Genomic DNA, 13,460 nt, shown 5'->3' with positions numbered 1-13,460 from the left:
ACATTGATAACTTTCTTTATCCAGAGTTAATGCATGAACAAAAGATTGAGCATGTAATTACTCCAGGAACTGTTGTCTTGCATTTACATTTCCTTGGGTATTACCACTTCAATTACCACATGTCTCCAGTGAATGGATAGTATAATTATCAATTTTGATATTAATGGATGTCCTTACAGTACATGAATTCACAGTGAGAAATATCAGGAGGCAGACTGTTCTTGCAAATACTGTTACATTGCACAGCAGTTACATATCCTTACCAGCTCACTGAGGCTATTTACTGACCTTTATGTGATTTGAACAGGTAGCAACCATCATGGGGCTAGCAGATGGCACATGTTTCTTCAAGATAACAAAGTGTGGAGCTGGATGAACACAGCAGGCCAAGCAGCAAGTCAGGAGCACAAAAGCTGACGTTTCGGGCCTAGACCCTCCATCAGAGAGGGGGATGGGGAGAGGGTTCTGGAATAAATAGGGAGAGAGGGGGAGGCGGACCGAAGATGGAGAGAAAAGAAGATAGGTGGAGAGGAGAGTATAGGTGGGGAGGTAGGGAGGGGATAGGTCAGTCCAGGGAAGATGGACAGGTCAAGGAGGTGGGATGAGGTTAGTAGGTAGGAAATGGAGGTGCGGCTTGAGATGGGAGGAAGGGATGGGTGAGAGGAAGAACAGGTTAGGGAGGCAGAGACAGGCTGGGCTGGTTTTGGGATGCAGTTGGGGGAGGGGATGAGCTGGGCTGGTTGTGGGATGCGGTGGGGGAAGGGGAGATTTTGAAGCTGGTGAAGTCCGCATTGATACCATTGGGCTGCAGGGTTCCCAAGCGGAATATGAGTTGCTGTTCCTGCAACCTTCGGGTGGCATCCTTATGGCACTGCAGGAGGCCCATGATGGACATGTCATCTAAAGAATGGGAGGGGGAGTTAAAATGGTTCACGACTGGGCGGTGCAGTTGTTTATTGCGAACCGAGCAGAGGTGTTCTGCAAAGCAGTCCCCAAGCCTCCGCTTGGTTTCCCCAATGTAGAGGAAGCCACACCGGGTACAATGGATACAGTATACCGCATTGGCGGATGTGCAGGTGAACCTCTGCTTAATATGGAAAGTCATCTTGGGGCCTGGGATGGGGGTGAGGGAGGAGGTGTGGGGGCAAGTGTAGCACTTCCTGCGGTTGCAGGGGCAGGTGCCGGGTGTGGTGGGGTTGGAGGGCAGTGTGGAGTGAACAAGGGAGTCACGGAGAGAGTGGTCTCTCCAGAAGGCAGACAAGGGTGGGGATGGAAAAATGTCTTGGGTGGTGGGGTCGGATTGTAGATGGCGGAAGTGTCGGAGGATGATGCATTGTATCCAGAGGTTGGTGGGGTGGTGTGTGAGAACGAGGGGGATCCTCTGGGGGCGGTTGTGGCGGGTGCGGGGTGTGAGGGATGTATTGCGGGAAATGCGGGAGACGCAGTCAAGGGCGTTCTCGACTACTGTGGGGGGAAAGTTGTGGTCCTTGAAGAACGTGGACATCTGGGATGTGCGGGAGTGGAATGCCTCATCCTGGGAGCAGATGCGGTGGAGGCGGAGGAATTGGGAATAGGGGATGGAATTTTTGCAGGAGTGTGGGTGGGAGGAGGTGTATTCTAGGTAGGTGTGGGAGTCGATAGGCTTGAAATGAACATCAGTAACTAGCTGGTTGCCTGAGGTGGAGACTGAGAGGTCCAGGAAGGTGAGGGGTGTGTTGGAGAAGTCCCAGGTGAACTTGAGGTTGGGGTGGAAGGTGTTGGTGAAATGGAGAACTGTTTGAGCTCCTCTGGAGAGCAAGAGGCGGCGCCGATACATTCATCAATGTAACGGAGGAAGAGGTGGGGTTTGGGGCCTGTGTAGGTGCGGAAGAGGGACTGTTCCATGTAACCTACAAAGAGGAAGGCACAGCTGGGGCCCATGCGGGTGTCCATGGCCACCCTCTTTGTCTGTAGGAAGTGGGAGGAATCGAAAGAGAAGTTGTTGAGGGTGAGGACGAGTTCGGCTAGGCGGATGAGGGTGTTGGTGGAGGGGGACTGGTCGGGCCTGCGGGACAGGAAGAAGCGGAGGGCCTTGAGGCCATCTGCATGAGGAATACAGGTGTATAGGGACTGGACTTCCATGGTGAAAATGAGATGTTGGAGGCCAGGAAATTGGAAGTTCTGGAGGAGGTGGAGGGCATGGGTGGTGTCACGGACGTAGGTTGGGAGTTACTGGACCAAAGGGGAGAAAATGGAGTCCAGATAGGTAGAGATGAGTTCGATGGGGCAGGAACAGGCTGAGACAATGGGTCGACCAGGGCAGGCAGGTTTGTGGATTTTGGGAAGGAGATAGAAATGGGCCGTGTGGGGTTGGGGAATAATAAGGTTGGAGGCTGTGGGTGTTTCTTCAAACTGATTTAATAGTGGCAGGGTAAAGGCCCATTATGCAGCCACATGATGTGGGTTAATTATTCAGAAAGAATGAAGTTTTCTAGTCAACGGCTTAAACATGTAAGCCTGCCCTCAATCCCAACTCAAGAGTATGGGAAATAAATATTTAATATTACAATACATTATTAAACTGAATCAGATCAACTTTCAGCCAAGAATTACTGCACTTCTGCTCCCAGACACTAAAGATGACAGAATAGCAACAAAGGTAAAGGTACATTTAAGTATAACTAACAGTTAGGAATACATGTGTAGGTATATTAAATGACGATGGATAGAATGATTATTTTAATCAGCTCGTTACATACAGAAGTTATAATTATCTTCAGTAAAATCATAGATTATCAATGAATCACAGATATAAATAAACTATTTAATTAGAATAACTAGAGATGTCTAGCACAGCAACAGACCCTTCGGTCCAACTCATCCATGCTGACGAGATATCCTAGTAAATCTAGTGCCAATTGACAGCATTTGGCACATATCCTTCTGAACCTTTCCTATTCATATACCCATCCGGATACCTTTTAAATGTTATAATTGTACCAGCCTTCACCACTTCCTCTGGTAGCTCATTCCATACGTACACCACCCTCTGCATGAAAAAAGTGCCCTGTAGATCCCTTTTAAACCTTTTCCCCTTTCACCTTAAACCTATGGCCTCTAGTTTTTTACAACCCCACCCCAGGGAAAAGTCCTTGTCTATTTACCCTATCCATGCTGCTCATGATTTTATAAACCTCTATAAGGTCACCCCGGCTTCAGGAGAAATAGCCCCAGCCTATTCCCCATAGCTGAAACCCTCCAACCCTGGCAACATCCTTGGAAATCTTTTCTGAATCCTTTCGTGTTTCACAATATCCTTCCTATAGCAGGGTGACCAGAATCTTTCTCACTATTCCATTTGCGGCCTACCCAATGACGTGTACAGCTACAACATGACCGCACAGCTCACATACTGAATGCACTAGCCAGTATAGGCAAGCACACCAAATCCCCTTTTCACTATCTGCAACTGCATTTTCAAGGAACTATGGACCTGGTAAGGCCTTTAAACTCAAAAAGCTTACCTTCCCAGTCTGCCATCGCGCCTCCTTTGGACTCCTGCTTCTGAAACAACTGAAAACTGATTTCCCTCCTAAGTATACTCATACTGCAAGGTCTCTTTGTTCAGTAAAACTCCCCAGGACCTTACCATTAAGGGTATAAGTCCCACCCTGATTTGCTGAACCAAAATTCAGCATCTCACATTTATCTAAATTAAACTCCATCTGCCAATCTTCAGCCCATTGGCCCACCCACCTACTCAAGGTCCCATTTTACTCCAAGGTAACCTTCTTCACTGTCCACTATACCTCCAGTTACAAACTTACAAAATCATGTCTCCTGCATTCACATCCAAAGCATTTATATAGATGCCAAAAAGCAGTGGACCGAGCACTGATCCTTGTGGCACATCACATGTCACAGGCCTCCAGTCTAAAAAGCAACCCTCCTCCATTACCGTCCGTCTTCTACCTTCGAGCCAGTTCTGTATCCATATGGCTAGTTCTCCCTGTATTCCACACGATCTAACCTTGCTAACCAGTCTACCATGTGGAACCTTGTCAGACACCTTACTGAAGCCCATATAGATCACGTCCCCTGCTCTGCCCTCATCAATCCTCTTTGTTACTTCTTCAAAAAACTCCAAGTTAGTGAGAAATGATTTCCACGCACAAAGCCATGTTAACTATCCCTAATCACTCCTTGCCTTTTCAAATACATGTAAATCCTGTCCCTCAGGATTCCCTCCAACATCCTGCCCACCACCGACGTCAAGCTAACAGGCCTATAGTTCCTTGGCTTCTCTTTTACCACCTTTCTTAAAGAGTGACACCACGTTAGCCAAACTTCTGGTCTTGCAGCACTTCACCTGTGGCTATCAATGATACAACTATTCAAGACGTCACTATCTATTTCCCCATGTTTTCCATCTTCCATTTTCCTCTCCACAGTAAACACTGATGCAAAATACTCGTTTAGTATCTCCTCCGTCTCCTACGGTTCCACACACAGGGTCACCTGCTGATCTTTAATGGGTCATATTCTCTTCCTAGTTACCCTTTTCTCCTTAATGTATTTATAAAATCCCTTTGGATTCTCCTTAATCCTATTAGCCAAGTCTCTGATAGTCCTTTTTGTCCTCCTGACCTCCCTCTTAAGTATACTCATACTGCTCTTGTACTCTTAAGAATTCACTCGATCTCTACTGTTGATACCTGACATATGTTTCCTTCTATTTCTTGAACAAAACTTCAACTTCTCTAGTAATCCAGCATTCCCCACACCTACCAGCCTTGCCCTTTACCCGAGCAGGAACACACTGTCCCTGGACTCTTGTCTCATTTTTGAAAGCTTCACATTATCCAGCTGTCCCTTTACCTGCAAACATCTGTGATCAATCAACATTTGAAATTTGTTGCCTAATACTGTCAAAATTGGCCTTCCTCCAATTAAGAATTTTAACTTTTTGATCTGGTCTATCCTTTTCCATCACTAATTTAAAACTAATAGAACTATGGTCACTGGCCCCAAAGTTGTCCCCCACTGACATGTCAGTCAACTGCTCTGCCTCATTTCCCAAGAATAGGTCAAGTTTTACACCACCTCTAGCAGGTACATCCACATTCCGAATCAGAAAAAAATCTTGTACACACTTAACAAATGCCTCTCCATCCAAGCTGTTAAAACTATGGCAATCCCAGTCTATGTTAGGAAAGTTAAAATCACCCTATTATTCTTACAGATAAGGGAAATGTCCTTACATATTTGTTTCTCAATTTTCCGCTGACTGTGTGGTGGTCTCTCGTACAATCCCAATAAGGTGATCGCCCTTTATTTCTCCTCAGTTTTGCAAACTAATGCGTAAAGAAACGTAGAAGTTGGCATGCAGATACGGCAGGTAATTAGGAAGACAAATATCATGTTAGCCGTTTATTGTAAGGAGATAGGAGTTCAAAAAGAAAGGAATTCTTCATTCAATTGTACAGGGCTTTGAGGTCACAGCTGGTTCATTGCATACTACTTGATGAAATTGTGAACAATGATACAGGAGCAAGTAAATGGAACAAATCACAGAACATGACCAGGAAAATAATCAGGATGAGAACACTGGAGCTAATTTACAAAAAAAGATGACTGAGGAAAGACCAGCAAGTACACCCAACACAAACATGATGCCTTAAGCATCACAACTCACAATCTTCCAATCCACCAACAGCCATGCAATCTCCAAGGAATCAGAAAAAGACAGTTCTGTTTTAAATAGCACAGCATGTTTATAGAAGGAGTGGGAGAAATGGAATTATCTGTCAGCATTTTCCCTGTCGCCATGCTAAGGTGCAGATGAAAACGTGCACTGGGTGTGTAACAATCATTTTATGTAATTTTGTACCCCCGTGGCAGCCAGTAAATAGCCAGAGGGTAGCTTGTCAATGTTGCATTTAATCCAAGGCCTTCACCAGCAAACTGCAGTGGAAGGTAAACCAGTAAGATAATACTTCGCAAATTGAGACACGATGCACCCCCCTTTAAGTTTTCAAATTTAAACTAAAAGGTGTTTTTCACAGCATGTGGAAGGTGGCGTTGCTGGTAATGGGGGAGGGTGAGTCTGGGGAGAACTTCAAAAGGTGAATTGTAGTTATTATACTATCAATCAGGTGTGTAGGGCATTTAGTCCTGCTTCAAGTAACTGTGCCCTGGCCTGCCAGTAGGAGACTATCTATAATTATTTACATTGATGACCACCAGCACAAGGGACACAGGCTGACTGAGAAATCCTAGTTTGCATCTTTTAATTGCTCATTAGCAAGCTGTGCATGCAGGTAGCACTGCCACCATCCCACTTCTGTGCTAATGGCCTGATCGTGGAATAAAGCCTCGGAACTGGCATCGAGACAGGCTGAGCTATGTTCAATTCCCACCATCCTCTTGTTCCAGTCCCAGGGGTAATGGGGGAACTAAAAATCAAGTCCAGCTCATTGACAGCATTCATTTAGTATTCTGCCTGAAATTGCTACAGTTCTTTGTGAAGGTGTGCAGCAAATCAGTATTTGCTGTGAGGATCACCAAATTTTTCGACGGGTTTACTACTACAGCATATTTACTATATTCTACAGCTGTTTAACATTTATGTACACTATGCTAATAATAGAAAAATGCAGTGTGATAATATGGTTTCCTCATTTTCTTTTGATAATTTGTTTTTTTTAAAATACAGACCCTCTACTACATTATTAGAGCCAGGCACGCCTGATTTCTCAGCTTTGGGATCTGTTGGGGATTGGCTTGAAGCGATAAAGATGGACAGATACAAAGATAACTTTACAGCAGCAGGATACACCTCCCTAGAGGCAGTGGTACACATGAACCAAGAGTAAGTAACAAGAAGTTGTGTACAGATCTGAACTAAATACAGGTGCGTTTTGCAGAGATTTAATCAATTTTAAATGCTACAACCTAAGCACCAGAATATGGGATTTATCTGAAGCTTAAGCTACTTGCATTGCACCTGTGAATATCCACATATCTTTCCAAACTAAGAGTACTCACTTAACCATCTCCAAATGTAGCAGACACAAAAATAATAATTTAATAACTGTGATTTTGTACAACAAGATTTTTTTTTGAGCACACTACACAGTCCCACAATCAGTAATGAACTCAAGGTGTTTTTGGTGAGGAATGAACCTTAATGCAAGATCCACTCTTCCTGCTCTTCTCATTTAGTTACTGCCAAGGGTGTTCTTAATCCATGTTCAGGGTAGACATGACCTTAGTTTAATCTGGCTCCAGAAAGACTACTTCTAGCCGTGCTCCACAGTCAGTATTGCTTTGAAGTTTCCACTGAAATGGTGCTTAAGCAAACAGGGAGAAGGTCTGAGCCCTCAGCTCAAAGTTTCACTTAAAACACAGTAACCTGATCTCCAATGGATTACAACCATGTTCCATTTACCCAGTGCAAGTTATTTTCATATCCCTCCTTCTCCAGAATCAATGAGTAGCCTAACAATCTGAAGGCATCTCTTATATTACTGAGATGAAGTGAGGGAAATATTTCAGTTACCTCAGGCACTGAGTAAATGCAACATTTCATCCTATTAAACAGGACCCGGTAGGAAATACAGTACCCTGAAGTTAAAGTATGCTGTGAGATTACATTTAATTGCAAGTTTGTCAAAATTCCCACCAATGAAGCTCTAAATAAAATATGATGGAACCCTGGACCTAATTTTGCTTGGGTAGAATTGGGGTAGGCAGTTTCTGTTTTGTGAATGGTAAATGTGTGTATTATGTAGTTAGTGTTCTGACCATAATCTTCCTTTTTGTTACCATAGTGACCTGGCTCGAATTGGAATCACAGCAGTAGCACATCAGAACAAGATCCTGAGCAGTGTCCAGGGAATGAGGGCCCAGATGCAACAGATGCAGGGAAGAATGGTTCCCGTCTGACCCAGTGCAAAAACTCAATGAAATTATTTTTACCTCATCCATGCACTTTAACAGAAATAAACTGCACTTTTTACTTCATTGTTGTCCTTTGATAGAAGGATATTTTGTCAGCAGTTTGCCTGATTTGAGGACAGTGCTGAACTTTATGACCACTGTATGGCAAATACAGAGATCTTCGTCTGAGTAAGAAGAAACTGGGTTACATATGTATCTGTTTTCAAATTCCTGCATTTCTTGGATGAACTCATGAAAGAGCAGTCTGATAATTTCATAATTACGATCAGATTTCCAATTTGCTTTCATAATCACTGGATTGAAGGTTACCTTTTATTTGGTGGGCTTCCTTATGAGTGACTTATGTAAAATGATTTGAAGCTGTCCAAGGTATTCTCGTAGATACGGTTTTGATTTAAATAATGAAAGATGAATTTCTTCTAACAGCTACACCCCCTGAAGGTTTCTGTAAACTGTCACTATGTTCTTCCAGTTATTCGTTGAAATGAGCAAGCAGCCTTGTGGATTACCAATTAAGACTGTAATGACTTTAATGTAACTTATAGTAGTTCTCTGTACAAACATCATGGAGGTTCCTTCCGCCAGGAAATGTCTAGGTAGATTTATGGAATGGAAGATTTGGCGAAGGAACTACCAACTTTTCAGCCCCTTTGGATGCTGAAGGGAAATTGCTGCAAGCAACTGCAAGAGATGACAAGGTAAAATCAAACTTTGTCAAACTCTAACTAATTCACAAGGATTATCATTTGAAATTAGCGCTATGTGGTTGGTTGTTTTGAATAAGGTTACAACATAGATTCCCTTTGCTGTTGAATCAGTTTTCTCTTCTTCCTTTTCTAATAAAAATTCTGATTCACACTTAACATGGTTTCAGAGGTTCCCAGCAGCCTTGATATAGCACTGCCAAATGGCATTAAATATTGGCAACCTAGTTAACCAAGAGGGAGCAGCATGAGATTTTGTAAAATATCCATTGAGCTGCATACAAACAGCAACAGGAAATTGTGGCAGGAAGAAAGATTTAAGTCTATTGCAGCATTTTCCTGGAACCAGTTCTGCCAGATTCATGTTCAAGGGATGGTGCATTGCTGTAGCATATTTGTCACAATTTTACATTCTATGATGATCTTTAGAAACAGAGCCTTCTTTTTCATATTGTGAAATCGTAGAGCTGCATTCGAACCGATATATGCTCTCCATATTTCTTTTGTCAGGCGAACAACCATAACTAAGTTCTATATAATTAATTTGATGGCACGTCACTTGAGTAGTCAGTGTATTGTATTTTTGCAAATTAAAGGTGTCAAAATCTAGTTTGATTTCTTAAGCAATAACAGCATCAATTCCCAGTTACAGAAGCAAGAGCAGGAAGTTCTCACTTCAAGTTGTGGTTGAAAGCTTGAAATTTGCAATTTGAAGTGAAACGAAGAAGTGACACATTCGCTCCTGCAGGAGCCAAATGTTAAAACTGGTGTTGCACTCAATAGGGCCCTCCTTACCAGAGAAAACAATTCAAGCATTAAACTGCACACTCCAGTATGAAGTACAATATTGTAGTTAGCTTAATTCCTGTTTTGGGGGAATGATAACTCAAAATCAACTTAAAATAAAGAGGAAAAATATAAGATTGCACTGACTGAACCTCCTGTAGTGACCTCTTCAATAGTAGAGCCAGGAGGCCTTGTTCATTGGGTTTCTGGTCACCTGCAGGAGTCATCACTTGTTGCTGGCTCTCTCACGGCTACTGCCTGGTGGCATCTATTGCAGGGTGTGATGAGGGTTTGTTTTGCCTATAACACTCCTGCTTGTTGGTTGCTGCCCCTCTATGTCCACTTGGCCCACCATTTGAAGGTGCAACTTGTCTTGGCCTTGTCCTTTATCTCCTCCCCTCCTTGCTGTTGGACTTTGGGTCATGACTGAGCTTGGTTGCTTTTCTTCTCTTTCTCACACTCCCCACCACTCCCCATTTCTTTCTCTGCCTCTGGGGTGATGGTTGGGGCTGTAGGGTTCCTGTGGCAGAGATTTTGCCCAGATTTCGGCGAGGGGGAAGGGTTTTGGGCACATGGGTGAAGGCTGCTTTGGTTCGACCACGTTTGGCAGCTCCGCTGTGTTGTTCCCACAGCTAGAGAGGCAAGAGTCCAGGGATCAACTGTCTAGGAATGGCAGCTGAAAATGATCAATTCCCTTTTGTTTCCACTTTGGAATATTTACGTTTTTGCCTAATATTATAAAGGCATTGTTTTCTTTTCCTTCACTGTAAAAATATTCGCGAGAGAGAGAGAGAGATAATTTCTGTGTGGAGAAAGTGAGGTCACCTTCTCAAAAAACCGCGGATAAAGCAAGATATATCCATGAAAATACTTTGTTCCCTTCTACAAAAGGTTTCGATTCTTTTACTGTAGTATGGATCATTGCTACGTGGCACCAAAGGATCATGCTTCATATGTAAGCAACAGCAGGCTACTTATTTAGCAGGGTGATTACAAAAATACCTTCCAGAAGAGATAACTGGATAATGATCAAAGGCTGAGATAACACGGTGTGAGGCTGGATGAACACAGCAGGCCAAGCAGCATCAGAGGAGCAGGAAAGCTTGATGAAGAAGGGTCCCGACCCAAAACATCAAGCTTTCCTGCTCCTCTGATGCTGCTTGGCCTGCTGTGTTCATCCAGCCTCCCACTGTGTTATCTCAGATTCTCCAGCATCGGCAGTTCCTACTATCTCAATGATCAAGGGAATTTTTGTTTTAAAATGCTCCATACCTGAAGTAATCAGAGATGGATTTCCACCAGGGCTGAGATGAACAAAGCATAGATCCCACTGCCTCAGCTTTTGTATGGCTCTGCTGTCTTTACTAGGTGAGCCACTGATAGAACCAACTGTTTACCCATCAAGAAAAGTAGCATTGGAGCTGATTTTGCCGTTTTCTGAGAAGAAGTATCTTGGATTTCAGTTAGAAGCAACATAACTTAAAAAATTGAACATACCTCAGTTCAGAGGAAATGGAGCTGGACATGTTTCTTACAAGTGCGTGACCTGTCTGAACTATAGCAAAACCTGGTCAAACCAAATTTGGTTAATTGCTTTCAAGATAACATGCAGAACCGAGATTTTCAAATTTGGAGATCCTTATAGGGAGCAAAGGAAGAAATCAGTTCTGTGTAAAATATTCCTCTTTCCTTTCTCTCTCTCTCTCTGTCTCTATCTCCATTAGTCTTTCAACTTCAAGTTGTAGAAACTTTGAACCGGATAAGTTTCTCCAACTGCGCTTGATGTTACTGAACCTCAGCACCTTATTGCATCTGATCTGAATACATTTGCATCATCCCCAATCAATGAGGTGACCTATTTCCTGCTCTGATACAGCATCTGCCTAAATGCCACTTCTCAGGCACTTTAGAGACAGTAACCAGACTGTTGTTTCTTCATAGGTGGATATTAGTTTTAAAATATAATAATCCACAATTATTTTTGTTGCCATTACAGAGACTGAAACAAAAATCATGTGACCTGCGTGCATTGTGATTAACATTAGTGAGTTTGATTGATGACAACCTGGGGAATTATATGTAGATGATAAAATTGTTTCTAACAAACAGTATTCTGCAAATGCAGAATGGTACGGAAGAAAATTAATACTAAGCTAAGTAAAGTTGATTTAATCTTCATAAATGACATGTAACCAACATTGTTACATTCTGCAACAATTAAATCAATTATCCATTGCTTTACTTTAGAACTGACTGAACTGCCTAATCAACCTCAGCATGCAGCCTCTGGGAACTCAAAACAACAATGAACATGAAAAATCCCACAGGATCAAATGCCACTAAAATCAGATCCAAGGAAGGAACCTCAGTTCTAAAAACACAGGCTTTGGACAAGCCCAAATTCAAAGCAAAAAAAACTCCTGCTTTAAGTATATAAAGTTCAGCATCTGTTCTGGAAAATCTCGAGAGGAATGTACCGTGTAAGATAACTAACCTTTGTGGACTTCTGCATGTCACTGCTGCGCCTAGTGTGACGACCTGTTCAAAATACTGTTTGGTATTAATAATGTATGGAATCTGTTATATAGGAACAGATCCCTGGACCTGTCACTGAGCTCTGTGTGTGTGTATTTTATTGAAGTAGCATTTCCAAATGTGCCGTTGGAACTAACCATTGTTTTCTGCGCATTTGATAATGTCAGAAAATTCTCAGTCATGCTCAACAGTCTTGGTCATTTTCTTTTCAGACCATTTTTCCTAGATACTTAAGATGCACACTTTGGTTATAAAAGGTGACAGTAAGTCATCAATCTTTCAAAGTTTTCATGAACTGTAACTGATATTTTCATTTGCATTTCACATCCTTCTGTCCTGAGCAATGTTCTTCTTAAATGCTAATTTTAAACAAATGACATAGATCTATTTTTTGTATTCCTGCTTGGACCTGATTGGGTATATGCAAGACTGTGGTCTTCTGAATAAAATTGTACAGCGTATTTTAATTTAGTTCAAACTGGAATTCTTCTAACAGTCCAATTTCCTTTTTCTTTCCTTTGTATCCTTTTTATCAATGAGTTAGGCATAGATTATTTTTTTTATTTGAATTTTAGGTACATGTAACTTATGTCATTTATTTATGGTCTTGAGAATCTTTTTGTACCTAGTTTGTACATTGCAAGATAAATAGTTACAAAATGTGCACAGAAAGTGCATTCCAAATAAAGTAGTTACAGCACAACTCTTGGCTCAAGGGTGATTAATACATGGATTGGCAGACTTGGTTTCTGTGCTCTGATCTGGCAGAACAAGTTTCAGTTCTCTTCTCTGATGGTTCTGGAGGGAAGATAGGACTTGGGGCGTTGGTGGTTTAAGATGAGAAACAAAGAAAAGAACAGAAATAACTTACTCTAATTGTTTATTTGCATCTCCTTATGGCCTGTGCAAATAATTGGCTAAAGTTTAGGAACAGGTCATTGAAGGGAAATAGATAAGATGTCCAGAGAAAACCCTTTTACGTTTGCAATTGGACTCAACCTCTGATTTCAAGAGCAATTTAGGAGGGAGAAGATAAGAAACATTTCCTCATACGAAGGATGTAAAACTCTATTACAAAACGTTGCTAACATATTAAACAATTTCAAATCCAAAGTAGATTTTTGCTAGTTCAGACCGTTACTAGAAAACACGGCAGGAGTTGGATCACAGATCAGACATAATCTCACTGAATAATGGAGTAGATGAGAGGAGCAGACTGGATGGCTTGCTTCTGTACTGCTGGATCATTCTCTTATCAGTGAGCTTCAAAGAGCGCAGATATACAAAGAAACAATTAAGGTCTACTGCACGGAATTTGGCCATTCAGCCTATTGTAGCTTCCTTTTTCTTTTAGAAAAGTAATCCAAAAGACATCCCATAGTTGTGTAGCCTGGCCCTGCGTCAAACCTTAATCAATGTTTGTTTAAAAGATACAGTGACCTCTGTATCAACCATTTGCTGTGGCAAAGCATGACAGGTTCCTTTGGCTTTCTG

General features: G+C 42.2%; 1 protein-coding gene across 2 annotated transcripts in view; it reads left to right on the top strand.

The window, feature by feature from the left end:
- The window catches only part of epha4l (eph receptor A4, like), a 102,561-nt gene extending 89,892 nt beyond the window's left edge, over positions 1-12,669 (top strand). For both annotated transcript variants that reach the window (XM_048542045.2, XM_048542046.2), the window contains exons 16-18: positions 6,695-6,850; positions 7,812-8,639; positions 11,679-12,669. In XM_048542045.2, coding sequence (XP_048398002.1) covers positions 6,695-6,850; positions 7,812-7,926 — 271 coding nt within the window. In that variant the 3' untranslated portion in view covers positions 7,927-8,639; positions 11,679-12,669. The remainder of the gene's footprint in view (positions 1-6,694; positions 6,851-7,811; positions 8,640-11,678) is intronic.
- The last annotated feature ends 791 nt before the right edge of the window (positions 12,670-13,460 follow it).

Source organism: Stegostoma tigrinum, chromosome 14, assembly GCF_030684315.1.
Source record: "Stegostoma tigrinum isolate sSteTig4 chromosome 14, sSteTig4.hap1, whole genome shotgun sequence".
Taxonomy (NCBI): Eukaryota; Metazoa; Chordata; class Chondrichthyes; order Orectolobiformes; family Stegostomatidae; genus Stegostoma; species Stegostoma tigrinum.
The sequence above is the reverse complement of the archived record's forward strand: the minus strand, read 5'-3'. Positions and strand labels throughout refer to the sequence as shown.